The 23,660-nt window shown below is 37.6% G+C and overlaps 1 protein-coding gene across 3 annotated transcripts in view; it reads right to left on the bottom strand.

Moving 5' to 3' along the window:
- Positions 1 to 23,660, bottom strand: part of LOC109374140 (adhesion G protein-coupled receptor B3) — a 409,286-nt gene that overhangs the window by 42,525 nt on the left and 343,101 nt on the right. For 2 of the 3 annotated variants that reach the window (XM_019628473.1, XM_019628474.1), the window contains 2 exons: positions 16,040 to 16,108; positions 11,124 to 11,232 (listed from right to left, as the gene is read on the bottom strand). In XM_019628473.1, the coding sequence (XP_019484018.1) occupies positions 11,124 to 11,232; positions 16,040 to 16,108 (178 nt within the window). The remainder of the gene's footprint in view (positions 1 to 11,123; positions 11,233 to 16,039; positions 16,109 to 23,660) is intronic. The other variant, XM_019628475.1, reaches the window with a different exon arrangement.

Here is a 23,660-nt window from a genome sequence, read left to right as displayed (position 1 = left end):
TCAGGTATCCTTTAAAAATGTGTAATTATCCAAAGAATGATGTTACATTTTTTAATAAAACAGATATATGAAAATATGACTACAAATGAAAACAAAGGTCAGGTGTCATTTTACTTTGATATAGAAAAATAAAATAAATTAGTAAGATTTCCCTCGAATCATATCAAAAACTACAGAGAAGTTCTTTATATAACAGAAGTAGGTTAGAGTATGGATGGCTGAGCAAGATAATGAAACAAATCTTTAACTCTCAATAATTAAGATGCAAAAGGATAAAAATGCATCCACTCTGAATGGGAAGCACTGATGTAGGACAAATTGTGTGGGTGCCCTAACACTCTGGCAACAAGGCTGTTAGAAGTAAATAGTATCATGAATGTTTGTGAAAGTGTTACCTTGGGAAATGCTATGTAATATAAGGGATGCTCTACCAAATCTTATTCTTGGAAAGCCTGAGGAATAAAAGAAGAAAAAATAAATAAACACATTTTCTTATACAGTGTACTCAAATGGCACCTCTAAAAAGAGTCCCTTGGAATAATGGCCACTGTCTGATACTAGGGAATTTCCATTAAAATGTAGACTCAAATAATGTATAGATAAGGTACTATAAGTAAAGAGGCATTCCAAAGTAGCGACATTTCTTAACAGTACATCAAACCAGGATAAAGAAGCAAAAGCGTTGAAGATCTGGAGACTATATGAAAGATTCCCAGCAGAGCAGTATTTAGTGTGCAGCTAGGAATTAGCATAATACAGGGATAACAGAGGAAAAGTTTAGGGCACCTGGCTTACTTGAAATGAGAAAGAACGACTAACAATATTTTCTAGTTCAAGTTTTTTAGGGACACGAAGTTTTGTTTAATAATGACTCCTTGACTAATTGTGTCCTTGAGTAGGGCTGCATAAAACAGATTAGATAAACCTGGAAATATTAGGTAACTATTTTCACCCCAGTTACCTCTGAAAGAACATACAGGTCTACTGAGAATCCAAAGCACCATAACATGATGATTGTTTTCTACTTTAAGGTCCAGGGTTGTAACTATGATAGTAGTACTAGTACAAATAACATTTTTCAAGCTGGAGAGATACAGGCACTTTGTGAATACCTTTCTAGCTTGGATAATAAACTTTTTAGTTTTTTGTTTTTTGGGTTTTTTTTAAGTATAAAATAGTTTAAGTAGAATGGAGCTGACCAGTTTATGGCTAAATTTGGTTGACCCCTAAGCATTCTTCCATTCTTGAGACTCCACGACTTTATAAATAGAAGAAGACAAACAAAAATGGTAAGGGAAGTAGGATTTGGTTCATTTGTTAACTGGCAGCTCAATCTGGGTAACACCTTTACATAGCCATTTTAATGAACAATTTCATTCTAGCTTTTGTCCAAGGATTCAGATGGTGTAGTGACAAAATGCTGATGGCTTTAAAGGATAAAATTGATTAAACTTCATGAGCATGAATTTGTGTTGAATTTAGAAACAAGAATATATAAAAAATAAACAGCATGGTGACTATAGGTAACAAATATTGCATAGTGTAGGGGGCCGGCCGAGTGGCACGATGGTTAAGAACTGGCTTGGGACGCCAGAGGGCCCTGGTTCGGATTCCACATATGAGGGCCAGTGACACGGTCCTCCACAGCTAAGATGCTGAACAACAGCTCGACCTGGAGCTGGGCTGCCCTGAGTCGCCGGCGACGACGTAGGCTGCAGCCCCTGTGGCAGTGGGTTGCCATGGGCTACTGTGTGTAGCCAGCAGCCAGCGTGAGCGGCCAGCAGCCGCAGTGAGCAGCCAGCCGGTGACTGATCTGCCTCACCCGGGAAGAGCGCAATGATGGTGCCAACTTGGGTCAGTGAAGCAAAGTCCTCCACAACTATACTGAAGAACAAAACGACAACAACTTGTCTGTTCCCCTTCCCCCAATTCCCCAGCGCTCTTCCCATCCCCCCAATTCCCCAATAAAAATCTTTAAAAAAAATATTACATAGTACATTTGAAAGCTACTAAGAGGGGAGATCTTAAAAGTTCTCATAATAAAAGAAATATATATGGTGATGAATGTTAACTAAACTTATAGTGATGATCATTTCAGAATATATACATATATCAATTTATTGTGTTGTACACCTAAAATTGTCAATTATATCTCAATAAAAATTAAAAAGAAAAAGAAAATATAAACCCAAACCGCTTCCTTTGGATCCTAAATTTTAGAGACATTTAAAAGATCACCAACGTAGGTGTTTGACCTTTGTTTATAGTATACATATTTGGAAATAAATCTGTCTTATTTTTGTAACGGGTCCTTGGAGATGTAGTGGAGACATTTCCTCAAATTCTCTCTTTTACATCCTGCTTCTAACCATTAGTAAACTCCATCAGATCAACCATTAAAACACCTCCAGCATCTGACAACTTCTCACTATTTCCACTGGTGTCTGGTCCAAACTACCAAGTTCTCCTGTCTGCCTATTGCAATCAATTTTCTAGCAGTCTCCCTATACCCAGTCATAGACCATAGAGTCTATTTGTTTCTACTCTATAGTCAGAATGAACCTTTTAGGACATAAATGAGATCAGGCTGTTTTTCTGCTGAACTCCTTCATTGGTTTTACATTTAGTTCAGACCTATAGTCAAACGTTTCCACAGTCTGGCTCCCCAATCCCTTTCTGACTTCCTCTCCTCTCACAGTCCTTCCCTCAGCCACTCCACCACCACTGGCCTCCTTTGGTGTCTCCCATATGTCAAGAACACAGATGCATCATGGCTTTAGTATTTACTGTTTCTTCTGCTTGAAATGTTTTGTCCCCACATATCACCATGTCTCCTACTCTCAAGGCATTCAGGTCTATACTCAAATACCACTTCTTTGATGATAGGCCTTCCCTGACAATCAACCTAAAATGACTCTCCTCTCTTTACGCTATCACCTCACCCTGATGGATTGCTTTATTTCTCTTAATATCACTTAAAACCACTGGGCACGTTGGATGGCACTTGCTTGATATCTGTCTCTGCTATAAAACAGGTTTCATAAGAGCAAGAGTTTTATCTGATTTGTTTACTGAAAACCCTCAGAACCTAGCACAGAACATGGTCTACATTTATTGAATGAATGCCTAAGACCTCTTAAAGCCAATTAAATACATGAATCCTTACTGATCTATTATACTGATGCTAGGGAGCATCTAAACGGGTTCTTGGTTGAATGGAAGAGAACCCATGCACATCCGCTGAGCTGTATGTCTTGCTTGCCACTAAGAGTGTCTGATATAGCCTTTCACAAAAACCTCCCCAAGTGCTTCTACCCGCAAAGTAGGTCATAGAAAATACCGTGAGATAATTCCTATTTAATAAGAAATAAAGAACTCATAGTGTGTTATATCATTCCAAGCCACAGTTTAATATTATGTTTGAGATATTTATCTTCTCAAGGGAACCAGTAAGTTAGTACCATAAAAAACAAACAAACAAAAAGAAATGGGTATTTTTTATGTTTTTTCTTTGTGATGTGCAAAAAAACACACCACTTGCTTCATGTATCTAGCAAAAATTGGTGAGTGGTAGAGAGCCAGAAGGTGGAGGTAGGATCTGACACTTTCAGACTCAAGTCTAGCTGACAACCAACATCAGGTACTATAGATAAACAAAAAAGATGTTGAGCTGTGTATTTCTCAGGCTCAGTGTCAACTGACTACAAATGTTTTATTTTTAAAGAAAAGAAGTTAAATAAGTGAAGATGCAAGAGCGACAAAGCTAAGCAGTGACAGAAAGTAAAATAAGTCTAGAAAGAGAGGCCGCTTTATTTTTATACATCATCAGACTGAAGTTTGGTTTCTCAACTGAAGAACAAGATATTCTTCCAAAGAAATGACTACATTTACCAGGGAGTGTAAGAAATAACACAGATTTGATATTGATGAGACTGTTGTGGAGAGAAAGGAGATGTCAAAATTGTATTATGTGATTCTTCAGATTAAATTTGGATTCAATTTCAGAAAAAAATCAAGAATAAATGTTCATTCTGAAAAGCCCAGTATTTCATATTTCTAAAACAAGAATAGACAATGATATTTAGCTTGGCAAAGAAAAATGTCTTAGCTTTAATGTTTTTAAGGCACTGGTCTTATTGGATTACTGGAGAAGAACTGAAATGATACTTTCCCAAATCTTATATCTCTTGAGGTTTACAGATAGGGACCATTTTTTAAAACTCCTTACAGCTAACAATCATAATATTTTGTATTTTGAGATATTATTGGCCTAAAAAAATTGCTTTTTAATCTGATATTGTTAACTTTGAATGATGCCTAAGGAACAGCTGTGCGATAGCATTAAGTACAGGTAGCAACATTCATCTGTGCAAAGTAAATGCTTGGAGATAATTGTATCAACATGTTAAGGGTGTGATCCATTGAAACCACCTAAAGAGCTCTGAAATTTAGACCTTATTCGCTCTGTCTGCACTTTTTCTACAGAACTTTCATTGTATACCATCAACAATCACATACAAATTATCTTAATTCTAATACTCTGAACTTCATTAGCAATTGATACATACTAGTATAATCATTTTGAAATATTTTCTCCCTCCTATTAGCTACATGACAATGATTTTATACTGCCTTGCACTGAAGCTCTGCATTACCTCTGATTGCCCTTTACTTTGACACCTGCTATGATTCTTTGCTTGTAGTATAGGCATCACCTTACATTTTTTATCCCATGTTACTTTCCTAAAAGTGGAAAAACAACAACAAACAACAGCAACAACTTTTAGGCTTCAGCTATCAGCTTTAGGCAGTGAGTACCAAGTGTACTTCATAAGCTTCACTTCTCTACTAAAGCCCAAGACCTCATTTTATTTTTTCACTTGAGGGTTCTACCTGTATCTAAATACTAATACGTGAAAGACACTATCAAATGTCTGTCCAATAGATATAATTTCAATTCTTACCCTCTGTCTTATAACTCAGTCAGTTATGGAATGCTGTAATTTCTATATTCAGAAAATCTCAACTTCATAATCTAATTTTGGTTACTACTTTTACTACCAATAATTCAAATCTTTATTATCTCTTGCATGGGTTATTGTAAAACACCTTCTAATAGTCATGTTTATACTTTTTCTCAATTTCAAAAAAATTATCTTTCTGCTTTAACATGTGTCTTACCAAAGCTCAACCCACATCAAGTAAAGCTTCAACAGTAGCTCCATATTGTCTTCAGAATTCAGAACCATCCTACACCATTTCTCAGCTTGCCTCTTCAATTTTATTTCATTTCCTATACTTCCATAGATGTATGTTTTTATCAAAACAGACCACGTACCCCTAAATACAACTTGACTTTGACACCTCTATACTGTTTTTGCTAAGAGAATGTTCTCGAATGTAACCATCTCTTTGCCACTCATCTTCATCTCTTGGTCATTTCATGCTCAATTGTCAACAGTCCAGGCCACCACTAAAGTCTACAATAAGTGGTTCCTTCTTTAAGAATTTTTTCTAAATCTTTACACAGAATAACATCTCTTGGAATGAGTCTCTGTAATGTTTGGTTTATATGACACATACCAAGTGTATTTGGTATTTTATTTACTTATTGAACTTTTTTTAAATCCACAACTAGACTGCAATCTCTTTGTTAAGGTTATTCACTTATCTTAATGACCTGAAACACTTAGGAAAATAGTAAGAGGTAGATTATTATTTTTTGATTGAACAGTCAGTAGGCTAGCAACATATAACCAATCTTCCCTGAATTCAGTTCAATGAATACAACTCAAGTTTTAAGTTCAAAATTAAAACAATTAATTTCTAAAGAATAGGCTATCTTACCAATAAATAAAGCAAACATAATGTGCTGCGTGAAGTTATTTTGGAAAATAAATGATTAAAAGCATAATACAAACTATAAAACACTCTGCTGCAACTTTGGATAAGTCTCATGGGCCCTATCACTCTGATCATGTAAAAGCTCATACAGTCTATTCTGTATTTGAACTGAAAATAGCTGCGACTCAAATAATGTACTTTTTTTCTCTTTAGTGCCATATCTTCTTTGTCTCCAAAAAAACTCAATATTTCTGAGTCATAAATCTAATTTTTATCCTTTAATTCCATTTTATGCTATAATTAATATAAAAGTGTTAAAAGGACAGTTTCAAGAGAGTGTGGTTAACAAGGCACAGAGGGTGTGAAGGTTGAAATATGGAGGGAGGTTTAATTTGTCAGTCAGAAGTTTCCAGAAGGCTTTTTGGAAAGGACTTTTAGGAGTGATGAGAAAAATGCTAGACTGCAAGGGACTGAAGAGAAAATGTTTGGAGAGAAGGTATATAAAGCAAGTTTAAACAACTTAATGATAGTTTTGCTGAAGAAAAATAACTTATCTTAAATATTATTAAAATATGGTCCCTCTGATCTAATTGATGATAATTATTTTTTAATACATTGAAAAATTCACTTTTTTACTAAAACAAGAACCACTTACCTATACAGCATATTTAGAGCTTTTAGAATATAATTTTATAATAAACTGAGGCATATTGAAAGTTGAAATTTTTCTGTAGCATATCAATTTTTCATTTTCATTAATTTACTAATTTATCAGTAATTATATAAGTTATTTAATAGAGTGATTAGTCTTTAGTAAGTGTTCATTAACTTTCATTTATTATAATCATCACATGCCTATTTTGAATGTCATATTCATATGTGAATATGAAAAATAAATATTATATTTAAGATAAATTATTTTATATATGCATTGGCTTTTTTAACATCTTTCATAGGACTATTTTCTCCAAAACTTGTATTAAACATTTTGAGATTATAATCTTTTGAAAATTGATCAAAGCTATGACCTGTTCCCTCCAACAATAAACATGAATGCATACATACCAGAATGTTCATAGATTTTAGCATATCAGGGTATTTCATTTATCAGAAGCTGATATAGGTAGGGACATTTTTCAGATAAAAGAAGCATCAAAGCTTCATTTGAACTATTTTTGAAGAAAATCTTTCCAAGATGCATCCCTCATTTTCTTCCTACCTTAATCAAATTATAGAAACTTTTATCTTGATAAATGAAGGCCATGATTTTAGACATAAATGATTGTCCTGTGTCTTAGAACTAATGTTCTCAGGGTGAGGATTGAGGGGCTGTTTGTTGGACTCCATACTCTGCTGCATCTTTCAGGACTTTTTTCTTTATTGTATCAGCATTTCATCTATTTTACTTGCTGTATTTGTACTTCTAACACCACTGTTTCTGCTTCCAACTCATTCTTTCTAAACCAGGGACCAGAAATGCTGAAACTACACTTAAAGTTGAAATAAAACAGGCTATCATTGAGGTTCTGAGACTATCTTCTTGAATTGTGTAGTCTTTATGTCATTTATGTTTGGCTGTTCAACACTGTCTCTTTCTTTGGTTTGTTTTTGTTTTTGTTTTTGTTTTTTTTAGCTGAGCCATCCTGACACCTGTTGGTGGCTCTGCAGCAGCTCAGGTCGGGAATCGAACCAGCAATCCTGTTGCTCAGAGCTTGCACTCTTGAGTGAGTTAATCAACTGAGCCACTCGGCTGGCCCTGTCTCTTTCTTTGGGAACTTATCTATCAATATATTCCAGAAAAGTGAGGTGGTTGTGCATATAGGAGATATATATATATATATATATGAAGTTACAATCTCCCTAAAAGACATGATGATCTTCTGAAGTTCTTTAAGTAGCCTTAAGCCTACATACACTGAAGAAAACGTCTATAAAGGATTGCCAACCTTTCTTAGTTACCTAGTCTCTGTTTACCAAACGTGCTGTGAGTATGTGTATAAGAAAGCGTGTGTGTTTGTGTGTGTGTGTGCTCAGTATAATGAGTTTGATGTCAGATAATTAGTATTTGGACTTTGGATGTGAAAACAAATGAGCACCAACTCGCACATGCCACAACTTGCTACTGTAAAATATTCTGTGTGCCCTTGTCCCAAAACATTGGAAATATCAGATAAAACAGTATAATCATGTTTTACGAGTACTAGTATCAAATTGGATAACATGAAGAATATTAATAGTAAGTAATTATTATTCATATTATTATCCAATTTGACACTAGTGGACTGTGATGGTTAATTTTATGTGTAACTTGACTGGGCTAAGTGGTGCCCGCATAGCTGGTAAAACATTATTTCTGGGTGTGTCTGTAATAATTTTTCCGGAAGAGATTAGCATTTGTGTCAGTAGGCTGAGTAAAGAAGATTTTCCTCAATAAAGTGGGTAGGCATCATCCATCCACTGAGGGCCTGTGTAGAACAAAAAGGCAGAGGATGGATGAATTTGCTTTCTGTTTGAGCGGGGACACCCATCTTCTCATGCCTTTGGACACCAATGCTCATGGTTCTAAGGCCGTTGGAGTCAGGCTGGGACTTACAACACTGGCTTTCCTGGTTCTCAGGCCTTCACACTCAAATGGAACTATGCTATCAGCTTTCCTAGTCTCATGCTTGGAGACTGCAGATCATGGGATGTCTCAGCCTCCATAATTGTATAAGCCAATCCCTCAAAATAAATCTCTTTCTACATATCTACATATATCATATTGGTTCTGTTTCTTTGGAGAACCCTGACTACTGTATGGATACACCTCACTAAACTCTTATATATTATTGGGAATAACTTTTTTCTGCTCATCAAATTATAGTAAGTCAGTCCCTGATATAATATTTGGGGAAATCAACTATAAAGAAGTTCTTTTTTGGGCAGTGTTATAAAGCTTGGGATTTTTATTCACAGAACATGACTTTTTTATAATGTGGATAATTAATGCTACATAAGTGATCAGGCCAAATAATCACATCATCCTTATACAAATTTGAAGACAATACAGGACAATATTAGCTTCCTTTGCATCATTAAACTACTTTGAGTTATTATGCTTAACATGCTTCTTAAAGTTTACTGATGATAAAGGAAGTAGGCAAACCTAGAGAATATAATCTAAAGGCAAAATATAATACACACATTTTTTTCAAATACACAACTTTGGGAAGTCCAAAAACAGGTAAAGAGGAATAAATGTTTGCAATTTATGAAATTATGAAATTTTTAGAGCAAATAATACTAGTAGTATAGAGAATTTGATATGCTGTTATTCAAACAACCTTCTTTAAGTTCCAATTTAAGTTTACTAGACTCGGAGATTGGCTTTGTTTTTTATAGTTTTTCTAAACACATTCTGAACAAATGCCATGCACTGATCTAATAATACTTTTAATTAGCAATGCCTTTTAGAATTAGATGTTAACATTTACAGAAAGAACAACAACAACAACAACAACAAAACACACAATAGTGCTTTTTTTCCCCTTAGTTTTTTTTTTGCAAATCACTTTGCAAATTGTCTCATTTGGCAGAGCAGCTTTCATCATTCTTTCACCACCAAAGAAGTCACACATATGGCTCTCAGGAGACTGGTTTCATCTTAAATGACCAGCATCACTAGTATCTTTCTAGATTCTTCTTTCTGTGTGTCCCCAAATTCATAGCCCAACATACTATCCCTTTTCCTATAGACTTCCCTTTTCCTCTCTTTCCCCAGACACTTTTGGAATGGACATTCAGTTTGGGTTTTCATGAATTTTTGAATTCATCAACAAAAATACTATTAATGGTCCCTTTTTCTTCTCGTTGCCCCTAGCAAAGGACAGCTCATTCTATTCCTGAACCAGCACGAGCTGCCGGACACTCACTGTGGTGAAAAATCTGGGCTCTCAAACTGACTCAGAAGGTGGATTAAGACATAAGTCTAACTGGTAAGGCCTTATACCGCATGAAGATGGTATATGGGCAAGGAACTGTCTCCAGACCTTAGAAGACTCCATGACATAGGCTGTCCTCAACTGAAGAATATTACCTGGTAGGCTGCTATTACCCATTATAATTTGAGGCCATTCTAGTTGAAAGATATCTTAGGATCAAATGAGCCTCTGTGGAACTAAAGGATAATCAGAAGAAATCAAGTATAAAATGAAACACCAAAAGCCTTAATCATAAAAGAGAAAAAAAATATGTACCAATTGAACTCCCCTAGTTAATCCCACCATCAAGTTAGGTCTCTTCCTGATCCAGAAACTAAAGCTTAAACATCCAGTGAATAAGACTGTGATGTAAGCTATATTGATTTGAACACATCACTGTCTATAGGTCAGTGGTCTTGATGTGAAGATTACTAAAGCTTTCAGATGAAAGAAAACCTTTCTGAATTACAGTAACATCATGACAGGAAGCTTTAAGAAATGAGAAAACTATAAACCTATAGCAACTCAATGCGTATAATATATAAGGCTATTTCTTTATTCTTGTCACGTTTTTAACTAGAAAGAGAAATGTGCCATCAACATAATTATTGTTGGCTCAACGTAACTGTGGTAGCCTGGAAGTGTGCATAGGTTTTGCTTCTCTGTATACGGAGGGGTACTAGGCAACTGAAGGAAAAAATAATTTTCACTTCATGTGCTCCAGCATGACAAAATCCACTACAGAAGGGTCTAAGAGATCCACTGTATCCTGCAAGCTGCTCGAGAAAACTGCAGCAGCAGCAGCACTCGTGATCATGACCCTTAGAGGTATTTCAAAGTGTTCCATAACCCATGCAAATTCAGCAAGAAAGTAACCAGGCATCTCCACAAACAGTGTATGGAAGATTATCAAGAATCATTTAGAAAAGCACACACACTAGGGTATATATATTTCAAAATTAGTTTGGGTAGCAAAGAACATTTGGTAAATGGAAAATGTAGCACATATTCTTCATTAAATATACATAGGCAGATAAACACAACTAGGTCTATATGCATTATACAAAAGAATGCAGATTGCATGCAAGTGCGTGTGTGTGCCGTGTGTGTGTGTATGTGTGTGTGTGTGTATGTATGTGTGTGTCTGATGTATATGTGGTGAGACCCATTTAAAATCGGACATCAAGTATCCTTGATACATTATTCTCATATACTTAGAGATAGGAACAATGGATATTAAACTTAAAAATGCATGGCACAGATACTTGCAATTTTTTTTTTTAATTTCAGCAAGATTTTGGAAAAAATCCTATTTCTTACCTACATTTCCAGTCATTAAGTATGAATTCTGAAAGTCCATCATCCCCATTCCAACAATGTGTATAAAATCTTCAATCACCTGCATTAACTCTATCGAGCCTGGATAAATCTACAAAGATAAGCAAAGATTAGATGAAATAAAAAGTTTGTGTAATGGAATACATAACTGGAATTTAAAAAAAAGCTCCATGATGAGTTCACAAATGAGTTCTGATTTATTTAGAGAACTTTCTATGACTGGCAATAGTTGTATTTTTTGAACTAATAGTTGAGAATGACAACAGGTGTCACACACAGCAAGAATTTTGGGGGTGATATGATACAGTAATTAATCCCCTATAAATGGTTGGAAACTCAAAATACCTAACAGATTGTCTACTTAGAAATAGAGTGTCTTTACTTTTGATGGGCTCCTTGCCTTACATATACAGCTGAACAAACACTGAAATTTGGGGACATTTTAGATTTTTTTCTTAGCACCTACTTGACGGACACTGGAAGGAAAAACAATCATTACTGCCATCATGAACATATTGACAAACTATTAAGTCTACTGCATAATAATTAGATATCTTAGAAGAGATATTTATTTCTTCTAATAGTGACTGCGTGAATAACTTTAATAATAATTTTCAAATCATTATAATAGCTTTGGGGTAGGTGCCTCACATGTACATATACACAACAAACCCCAAACCATGCCACATCATACACTACAGATGAGTGTCTTCTTAAAGATGGCCTGATTCTGAAAATAGCACACAGTGTGTAGAACATAAAGGCCATTTAAAAGGTGACATGAATGTTAACATGTGTAACCCAAAACGCTTATAAAGTCAGCCTGCATTACATAATCATATCAGAACAAAAAGTCTTTTGATGTTACGCTCATGTCTTTTACCCATTTAGCTACACTGCCACTTCCAGCCATGAAAAAATTAAGTGGATTAAAGAGTTTTAGTGGCTTTGTGTTTACAAAGGCTAGTGAACAGGGGGAAGCAATGCTGATTAGCAGGAAACCGTACGGTAAGAGACTGAGGGGGCCAGAGGAGGAGGAAGACTTGTTGATTGGTGAGGGCAGCAGACATAGTGTGTATGTTATAGGAGCTACTGGCTATGCTCACCTAATATTTATATATTTTAGAGGATATACATTTACTCACATAGACGTGAAGACATCAACAATGAATATCACACTTAGAAATACATGGCATAGATAGTTGTGTGTGTGTGTGTGAGTGTGTGTGTGTGTGTGTGTATATATATATATATATATATATATATACACACACATATATATTTCAGAAAGATTTTGGGAGAGAATCTGTTGCTTATATACATTTCCAATCATTAAATATGAGTTTTGAAAGTTCATCATCCCCATTCCAAAAAATGTGCATAAAATTTCCATCAGCTCCAAACTTCCTGCCACTCGTGCATTTTCCCTTCTGTGTTTGTGTAGGTGTATGTGTATATGAAGGAGTGTGTGTAGTGTAAGGGCAAATATAATACAAATTAAAAATCAGAGGCTCACTTTTCCTTTTTGAAAATGAGACGCCCTTCCCCAAACGTATTACTTCCTCCCTTTTCTTAGAGCATTTACATCAGAAAACTATTCATTGTTAAGTTATTTCTCTGTCTCTTTGAAATGTATATAAGCTTTTAAAATGTGAAATAACCTCTTACCAGCTTACAGACTCAGGCTGTCTCTCTTTGAAATGTACTCAAGAAAGACAGCCCTCCATCAGTCTCTGTGGGAGGGTAGAAGCTAACTTCGGCCAGCCTCTTGCTATAAGTTACAAAACTACCTGCAGTCAGTAAGATATGAAGCTATTTTCCACCCTTTGGATAAAGCCAATTCACTAACAACTGGTCACCTCAATTATCAAATGAATTTAGGTTGAACTGTGTGTGACAAATGGTGCTATCAAGTCCTCTTGGCTATATGAAAAGGTGAGATTTCGTTCTGTCACTGTATTCTCTTAGCAGGTTGCCTGTGACATTCTGGTTGAATGCTTATTCAGTAATAAAACTGTTTTCTTCCTCTTCTTCTTTTGTGCAGAGGTTTTGTAGGTTGGCAGAAGATTTTGGTTTTGATTATATTTTCCCAACAGTAGTCAAATGCTGTAGGGCAGAAGTTGGTAACCTTTTTCTATAAAAAGCCAGACAGCAAACATTTTGGGTTTTGTGGGTCAGGGAGCCTCAACTCTGAACAACTCAACTCCATCGTTGTGGCACCAAAACAAACATAGATATTATGTAAATGATGGGTGTGGCTATATTCCCAAAGTTTAATTACAAAGCAGGTATTGGGCTGGATTTGGCTCACTGGCGGAAGTTTGCCCACTGCTGCTGCAGAGATACAAGAATTTTCAGTAGAAACAAGGAACTACAGAACATAATAGCATGACTGAAATTGAAATGGCTTGTCTTGGGCCGGCCGAGTGGCACGTTGGTTAAGAGTTAGCTTAGGATGCCAACTCTGAGCATCAGGTCCCCGGTTCGGATCCCACATGAGGGCCAGTTATGCTGCGCCCTCTACAGCTAAGATGGTGAACAACAGCTCGACCTGGAGCTGGGCTGCTCTGAGTCACTACCAATGGCGTAGGCTGCAGTGGGGCTGCAGTGGGCTGCTGTAAAGCTACCGTGAGTGTCTGGCAGCCAGCGTGAGCTTTTGTGAGCTGCTGTGAGCCACCGTGAGTGGCTGTCCAATGGCCAGCGAGCGACTGCCTCAACTGGGAAGAGCGCAATGATAATACCAACGTGGACCTGTGAAGCAATGTCTTCCATAACTAGACTGAAGAACAAAAGGACAGCAACTTGTCTTTTCCCCTTCCCCAATTCCCCAATGCTGTCCCCCTTTCCCAATCCCCCAATAAAATCTTTAAAAAAAAAGAAATGGTTTGTCTTGACAGAAATGGACTTGTCAATTCCTACCACAATGGTCTATAAAATAATGTTATATTGAGTGTAATCTTTTTTTTCCCTTTAGTATGCTATGTTTTTAGTAGGATGCTTTATTTAAACATAGTTTGATCCTTCATAACTGGGGCTGATGTGCAGCAAACAAGTTCTGAAATGACTATTACAGCTAACTCACAAATCTCAAATAAATATTAATAGATGTAGTATGGATTCAGGGTTTTCCATTGACGAGAAGTTCTGTCACCATTCATTATTTGTTCAAGTTGGGTCCTCACAGTGAATAACTTGGATCTGATGAATTGCAGTCTTGTTTTAAATAGAGTATTATACATTTGTTCTAAATATATCTATAAGTAATAGTCTTTGGCATCTAGATAGATGTGCTTAGCCTATGCAGCTGTATTCTAAGGAAAAACACCATTTTCTTACAGATAGTGGATGAGACTCATCTAGAAAACAGCCAAGGACAAATATATAACTCAAACCAGTAGAAAAAGATTCAGTGTCTTAAAGTAAGGGTGATTTTTTTTTTATTGTTGCTATGGCCAGGAGCACAGGATTTGTATGATAATGAGGTGGACCCACACTGGACTATTTTTCGAGCTCCAATCATAATAGGAATAAAGGGCATGCTTTACTCCTGGGGTCCCGGAATATGATTATGAAGGGAGAAAAGGATAGATGGTTCACCTGAGCTTCAGTCAATACTCATATTTTCAAGAATGCATAGGTAGAGTATAGCATAAGGAAGATAGTCAATGGTATTGTAACAGCTATATAAGATGTCAGAGAGATAGTAACTTGGGGGAGAGGGGTTTATCACTTTGTGAGGGGTGTAAATGTCTAACTAGTATATTGCTTTGTACACCTGAATCTAATACAAAAAAACAGAATGCATAGTTCTCTTGGAATACTTTTTGTTTGTTTTTCCTACCTATTTTCTTTTTGTAATTAAAATTAATTGGGGTGACAATGGTTAGTAAAGTTAAATAGGTTTAAAGTGTACAATTCTACATTACATTGTCTATATATTGTGTGTTCACCACCCAGAGTCAGTTCTCCTTCCATCACCATACATTTGACCCCATTTACCCTCTTCTACCACTTCCCTTCCCCCTTACCCACTGGTAACAACTAAACTCTTGTCTGTGTCTATGAGTTTTTGTTTCTTTATTTGTTTGTCTTATTTCTTTGTTGCTTTCAGTTTTATATCCCACATAAGTCCAGAAAAAGTCCCTTGGCATTTTTAACATGGGTCAATTAGAGAACTTAAAGAAGTTTAACATTCAGTTATTTTATATTTTTACAGGATTGTAAAAAAACATGCTTATTTCCCCTTTCTTATTGCTAATGCATTTTTTCTATAAAAATCTAGAAAAAAATGTTACCAACCATATGTCAGTGTAGCACAAGTGGCAGAGCAAGGCATTTTAAAACAGTAACTACAGCAATAAGACCACTTGCTACATTGATCATGCATTGCAGAAAGAGAGAAAAGCAGAATGCATTTTTTTTTAACAAGAACTCATTTTTACATCTCTCGGCTTTGAATAAAAATGCATATCTGTATATATGATCCAGATGATATGTAGTGTTGTAGTAAATGCAAATGATTTTACTAGTTAGTATCCCACAGTTTGGTTTGCAAGATGTGCTTTTAGATTTGCTGTTCTTCCCACAATCTGTAGACAGGAAAGAAACTGGTTAATAAGGCATATAGTTTTTATGCCTTATGCCTTAGGTGTTACTTAAAGTTATAAATTACTTAAAACTGCTCAGTTTGATCATATTTATAAATATCATTATTTCTATTGATTATTATGATAAAAGAGAAAACTTGTTTTCTCTGAAATTCATATGATATAATCTAGAATGACTTTCAAAGGTCCCCTTTTATGTTCTTGGAATAGTAAGCCATTAATTTCTTCACATACTTTTAAAACTTTATTTAACCAATTTCATTTTAAGATCTGAAATAACTCGAACCTTACCTGTTGTGCATCTTCCCATTTTTCCTTGTTTTCTTCATCTAGAAGGTTGCTAACTATTTGAAAGAAGTTCTGAAAATTAAATTAGATAAAGGTTTAATGTTACATGAGAGAATATACTTTTCAACAGCATTTGTTTGGACTGAGTTTGTCATGAGAGCGCAAATGCTTTGCAATATCGCTTTGTGACCCTCACATATTATTCTAGATTTCTGAGGCCCTTTTCTCAGCACCATAATTCTAGGGTTTCTATATAACTTCACAGATATACCTCAGAAGACATCAGAACAGGTAAAACACTTATTCTCACTCAAAATTTTTGTTCTATTATAGTCTCTACATCCTATCCCATCATGCCATTGTATAATTATTCCTTACAAATACATCTTAATTCCTTCTGTAATGAAAGTCCCCATGATGATCTTATTACAAGTTATCCACTTAATTATGGACCATGCTTGCTACTTAAATTGCTGTTTCAGTGAGGATTACAGTGAAGACACGGGTTGTGGGCAAAGCTGAGGCAAGTGAAAGACTCCCTCAGTTGATTAGTTTTCCTTAACTTTTACAACTACCTATTTCAAAGATTACATAAAATTTTCCAAGTACCTGGCATACAGCACATGGTAAGTGCTCAAATGAGTATTCTTTACACCCTGCCTTTGGCCAGAAAGTCAAAATGGAGAATAGACACAGTAGCATGTTCCTATTGAAGTCCCACAGCCTAACTCACTGGTTAAGATCTACTGGCTTTGTCTTAGTCTTGTAAGTAGTACCCAAAATAAGTTTTTGGTTTTATCTTTCCGTGCAGACAGGCACATTTTGGCATTTGTTTTTCACTCCCCACGTCCACAGTGTCAGAGAGTGGGGCTCCATTTAGTTCAGCTGTATTAGTGCTAATTTCACACAAAGGTTGTTGACCAGAGAGAGGCCTCCCTGTCCTCTCATGCTGCATTGTGTCTTCAAGACACAGGAGCCAGGAAAGGAAAACCAGAGTGGCTCTTGGAAAAGAGCAGTGACTTGGGGTCACAGGATACCTACGAAGTGGAAAGTGAATGCATGACATTTGTCTTAAACTACAGAGACAGTGGGCCTTTTGGTTGTGTCCTCAGAGCCATCTCTTCTAGCTGATTTGCACGTAATTGAGCAGGAGCGCTGACACATTCGCTCAGAACAGGGCTCCCTTAAGGGTGGAAATAATCATAAGTTTTTGGCCGCATCAGTCTTCTTCCCTATCTAGCTTTTCAAAACAGCCCTTTATTCTAATTCCAAATAAATTCACCTGGGTGTTTTTAGAAGGAAAACAAAGCTGCTTCATTTCTCTTCTCTTGTGGTTTGAAGCTGTTAGTATCTATATTTAATTGCCCTATTTGCGCTGTTTATTTTAATTGTTCCTGGCAATCACATGGTTGAGACATTTTTTGAGTCATAACCTCTATGAAAGTTACAGGATATTTTATGCAACCCTTGAAAAAATTGCTAGCCTGCTTAAGAACCGTTTTCAATTTGTTTAACCTTTTTGTACTATCAGCCATTTTTTTCCACTTAAAATTTCCTGGCTGGAGGGATAACACTTTTTTCCATTGAGCTGTAACTTTACCTATGGGCAGAAAGAATTAACCTTCCGAGTTCTCCAATTGCCTATGGCTGGTTAACTCAGTAGGGGGCATGGTGCTAATGAAGCAAAAGTTGCAGATTTCATCCCTGTACATGCCAGTTAGCTGTGCTGAGATTCACGGCCGTGAACTGCGTCCTAACCCCTGCCAGCTTTCATACAAAATGCATGCTGCTGTTAACAAGAGACACCAAGAGAATGGAAAGCAATTGTGCAAATGCATCTCCATTTCCGGGAAAACATTTCACAAAGCATGGTTTACTGACAGTGGGTCAGTGACTCTGCACTGTCCATGAAGACCAGGGAGCACACAATTCCATGATCAAAATGATAAATTCAGAGTTCATTTTTTATAAAATCATCAAGGGCCGGCCGAGTGACTCAGTTGATTGAGAGCTCGCTCAAGAGTGAGAGCTCTGAGCAACAGGGTCGCCGGCTCGATTCCAGGCCCGAGCTGAGCTGCTGCTGAGCTGCCAACAGGTGGCAGGATGGCTCAGCTTAAAAAAAAAATCATCTAAAGGCATACATAAAAACGCATATTGCTAAAATGTAGATTCAAGTAACCAGAGTATAAGATATGTTTTTATACAATTCTTCAAGGCCAATAAATCAGACTTTACTAAATCAGTGTGAGGAGTCAGTACAGAATCAAGTTCTCCTTCTATCTCCCTGTTGATCAGATTTGGGAATGATCTGTTGTGAGGCCATGCGGGGTACGGTGAGCTAAGCCTAGACACTCAGGCAGTGGGGAGAGGGGTGGGCAATTATGGGGAAATAGTCCTTCTTGTTCATCAGTGTATCCTCAGCACATACAAAACCTTGTCCATAGCAGGTATATAATAAGGTTTTAACTTACAGGAAATACAGTCATGCACCATATAACGACATTTCAGTCAACAAAGGACCTCGTGTTCAATGCTGGTCCATAAGATTATATGGGGCTGAAAAATTCCTATCACCTAGTGATATCATAGCTGTCCTAACATCATAGCACAATACATTTCATTAGTCATGTGTTTGTGGTATAAACAGACCCACTGTGCTGCCTGTTGCATAAAAGTATAGCACATGCAATTATGGACAGCACATGATACTTGATAATGATAATGAATAACTATGTTACTGGATTATGCATCTACTATACTATACTTCTAATCATTATTTTAGAGTGTACTCTTTTTATTTACAAAAAAAAATAAGTTTGCTATAAAGCAGTATGCCATGTTATGCTGGCAGCAGCCTCATATACCTCATGTGTACCATGTCTCTTGATGGCATCATTTTGTGTTGTGTTTGATTTAATCTCATGTTGCTTTATTTATCATAGTTCCTAAGCATTTGCACAACAGTGAAATTGCCTAATAAGGTATTTCTCAGAACATATCCCCATCCTTAAGTGACACATGACTGTAAAAAGTTACAAAGTCAGTACATCTCAGGTTCTCTAACAAGACTCAAGCATCTTCCCTTTGAGCTGACCCTCCTCTAAAGTGTCTCATAAACACTAGAAATACAAGTGTGAGTGTGTGTGTGTGTGTGTGTGTGGGGTGTTCATTTTGACATTTGCACAGTGATCAGAATGATAGAACAGAGCAGAACACAATTGAATGGTATTTTAAACTGAAGACTCATAACACTTCAAGCCACTTGATTGAATTTTTGAGAAAAGTATGAAGCAGCTTCCATGGCAGATTCATTACTTGCTAGCAAGTTCTATGAGAGTGCTGATAATTGTGGTAATATCTCTACTTTGATATGTTTATGGATCAGGTCACTTATGTCAGCCCCTGAGTTACATCTGACAGTGGGGGTTTGGTTTGGTTTGGTTTTTATTGGGCCTGATCTCTATGGCCTAGACTAAGTTGAAAAATCGAATGTCCTTGGCAGAGTCTGAGTTTAGAGCTTAAGCTAGGCAGGTCTGTTTTAAAATGTCCCCAACATACATGAACTGTGTGGTTCTGGGCTCACGGCACCTACCGCCGCCTTACTTCTCTAGCCTGTAAGAGATGACGATAGCTGCTGTGAAGCTTGGAGCCAATTCTTAGCACAGTATCTGACACATACTAAATATTTAATATATGACTGCTTTATGTTTTTATACCCTCTGTGTTATCTTTTTTTTTTTATGACTGGCTGCATGATTTGTATTTAGAGACACATTATGGCAGATATGCACCGATGCTGCTGCTATAGACGTTCACAATCAGAGGCACCCTCTCCTATCCTCTTTTATTGTCTTTTCCTCCCTGGGCAATTTGAATAGCCCAGAGCTAATTCACCGCTGGCTTCAGGGCCTATAATTTGTTCAGCAGAAAACCCTCCTGCCTAAGAATGTACTCTGCTGGGGGCAGGGGGTGGGGGCAGATTCAGGGCCACTATTATTAGACGCCTACCTTGTGAGAGGCACTGTGCCAAACAGCTATGGGGCACAAAGGTCAGAAAGCATGACTTTTTGCTTTTTCTTTGCAAGAAATACTAATAAAATCAGTGCAGTAAATGTATTTTATAAAGAGAAGTGTGAATGTTTCTGTCACATTCAAAGCACAAGTCCTAGATTTGGCCATAGAAGACTAAAAGGACACTCTATTTTATGGAAAGCAGTAAATAATTCTTTGTCCATTGTCTCATTGCTGCCACCTGACAAATTTCTCAGAGTATATACAATTTTCTATAAATATACTGAAGCACATCATTGTGTTTAGCTTCTTCTGAATTCCCTGTAGAAAGAAAGTTGTAGGTTAGAGTAGCGATTAAGATAGCTGAGCCCCCAAAATGCGTCCTCCTCCTCTTAACCCAGCAGCAAAATGGGTGGGCACTGAGAGACACAGAGGAGCCCTAAGGAGTAGATTTAATAATAACGCAGCACTGCAGGTTTCAAGGAATCGTGGTGGTCCTGACTAGAAATATAGGAGAACCATCAGAAAGGCTTAAAGGCCAAACAAGGAATCAGGCACAAGCCATTTAGGAGAAGGTAGGAAGCCCAGCACGGGGGAGGTCATTGATTCCACAATCTGGAGAGAAGTCGATGGCTGCGAGGCGTGCCTGATCTAGTCCCTTCCGATCTCTCCAGTTCTAATTAACTAGCGTGCGCCATGCTCTCTATACTCCATGTGCATCAGGCTTCTTCAAGCATCCCGAACTCTTTTCTTCCCAGCTTCTGGACCTACATGATGCTGTTGCCTTCTTTTGACCGCTCTACTTCTCATTCTTTACTCAACTAACCCTTTCTTGTCTTTCATGTGAGATTTTTTTTGCAGTTTCTTTAAAAAGGCCTTATCAGATTACTACCCCCTGCCTCAAGTATACAGGGTCTGCATATTCCCTTTTCTCCTGATCTTAATCAGTGAGGATTTTTTTTTTTCATTTCACAATATCTTTGTCATTCATACTTGGCAAAAAAAGCCATGGAAAAAGGAAACAGGAAGTTCCTATAAGCGATTGATCATGAAAACATGATGTGAAAAGGGAGGTTATATCTACCATCAGGGGCCCTGTTCTCTGTTCTGACAGTTGGATGTCCCAGATACAGAAAGAATTAGCATGACAGTCTCTGACCCCACTCTACCTCTACATCACGCATAAGCTACTCAGCAGAAGTACCGCGCATTTACCCAAGGATGAATAATTTCTCCTTCACCCTAAAATAAAAGAGAGGATGGTAATGCAGGCAGCCAGCCAGCTCTATAGCACCCACTTACAGGGTGGCAAACGTGCCGACTTGGAGTTGCGCTGTGTTCTTTTGAAGTATGTCACAATTTTTATGATGATTGGTGTGTTGATCCGTTTAGGGCTTTTTTCCTACACCATCCTATAATCTAGTTGGGATTATCTGTATTTTGTTCACTTTTGTGCCCCCAGTGTAAAGCGTAAAGCATAGGAAAATGTAAACATTCAAATATTTCAAAATGATTGACTGTGTATCTAACTGTGTATAAGACAATGGGTTAGGCATTGAGAGAATTAAAAAAAGAAATCAATAACTAGTCTCCCCCTAATTTGCTGCCTCCTTCCAACACACTTTTGCCACATACCCAACGCCAGCAGGGTTCTCACGATGTCCAGGAAAGGAATTATGACACTTATTTTTGCTTCCTATTTAAAATGGCATTCTGAAGCCTCCGGGCCATCCTGAGCACAGATACATACTTTTGTGAAGTTCTAGGGGCTAAATCACGGAGAGGGAGCAGCTGTGAATGTTCAATCCTGGTCTTCAGGTTTAGACCCAGCAACAGTCAAGAGAAGGGCCTCCTCTTCCGTAAATATGGCTCATCTTTGCCAAACACAGTGAGCTCTCCCTATGCATCACTGTTCCACCCCACCCCTGGTGGAATGCATTTGGTAGTAGAAGTGTTGCTCTGTTCAGCAAAAGAATGGCATACGGAGGGTTAAAAGAATGCAGCTACAACCCTGGTACCGACATAGAGAAGGCTTTGGGAAAAAAAAGAAGACTGAGCCGGCCGAGTGGCACGATGGTTAAGAGCTGGCTTGGGACGCCAGAGGGCCCCGGTTTGGATCCCACATGTGAGGGCCAGTGACACTGCCCTCTACAGCTAAGATGCTGAACAACAGCTCAACCTGGAGCTGGGCTGCCGTGAGTCGCTGGCAACAGCATAGGCTGCAGTCCCTGTTGCAGTGGGTTGCCATGGGCTACCGTGTGTAGCCAGCAGCCAGCTTGAGCGGCCAGCAGCCGCAGTGAGCAGCCGTCCAGAAGCCGGCGACTGATCTGCCTCACCCGGGAAGAGCGCAATGATGGTGCCAACTTGGGCCAGTGAAGCAACGTCCTCCACAACTAGACTGAAGAACAAAAGGACAGCAACTTGTCTGTTCCCCTTCCCCCAATTCCCCAGCGCTGTTCCCATCACCCCAATTCCCCAATAAAAATCTTAAAAAAAAAAAGAAGACTGGAGAAAGGAACATAATTAGGAAAGTTTATCAATAGCCCAAAGTAACAATTATGAAGGCCTAAAAGAGAGCAATGGATGTGGATTTGGAAAGAGGAGGAAAGACATGGAAAACAGTTGAGAAGCAGATACGTATTTACTTATTTGAAAAGCTTTACTGAATACCTACCATATACCTGTCACAGTGAGCAAAACATAATGAGGACTCCTTTCCTCATGAAGCTTACACTCTAGTGGATAAAGAAAGGCAATGAACACATACATAAGTGTTAAAAAATGTGATAATCTCAGAAGGTGATACAAAAAATAAAATAATGTGCGGGAATAGAGAGTGACTAGGTAGGAAGGTGTGTGTGTGTGTGTGTGTGTGTGTGTGATGGCTTTAGGTGAAATAGCCAGCAGGAAAGACCTTTCTAAGGCAGATACATTTGAGCTGAGAACAGAATGATGAGAAGGAGGCAGCTGTAGGAAGACCTGAGGAAAAGAGTTCCAAAACTGGGAAGAGAAAGTACAAATTCTCTAGGTAGAGGGGACAGTCTAGACAAGTTTAAGAAACACAAAGGAAGCCAATATAGGTCTTGAATAGGAGGCTGGATGGGATAGAGGAGGGGAAGTAGTAACGCAGGATAAAAAAGCAGGTCAGGGTTAGACAAATCAGGGCCTTGATCCCATCATGCTTACGTGACATGAGTTTCATTAAAACAAAAATCTAACTGAGGTTACTGAGTGGAAAACAAGTGCAGAAGAGTAAGAGTAAAAACAGGGAGATCAGAAAGTTGTCTGCTTTGTTTCTGGAGGCCACAGATGCATGGTGACAGATTGCACAAGAGGGGAAGTACAGAATCAAAGATGAGTCTTTGGTTCCTACCTCTGGTAATTTAGCATGATGACTAAACATTTAACTAGGTTAAAATCCAAAGATAGTTAAAGATATAGTAGAGTAGGTCCGATGTATATTTCAGCCTCTATGCACTTGGACAATGACATTTGCATGTGTGATATACAAAACCATAAACATGCCCAGATTATAGATTGAGGCATGGTTAACAGATGTCCAATTCCCTATGATCTAGCTGTGATACTACTTCTTAGTCTCCTATTCAAGAAA

The sequence above is a fragment of the Hipposideros armiger genome, unplaced genomic scaffold (genome assembly GCF_001890085.2).
Source record: "Hipposideros armiger isolate ML-2016 unplaced genomic scaffold, ASM189008v1 scaffold_795, whole genome shotgun sequence".
Classification (NCBI taxonomy): domain Eukaryota; kingdom Metazoa; phylum Chordata; class Mammalia; order Chiroptera; family Hipposideridae; genus Hipposideros; species Hipposideros armiger.
This window is presented reverse-complemented; position numbering and strand designations above follow the sequence as displayed.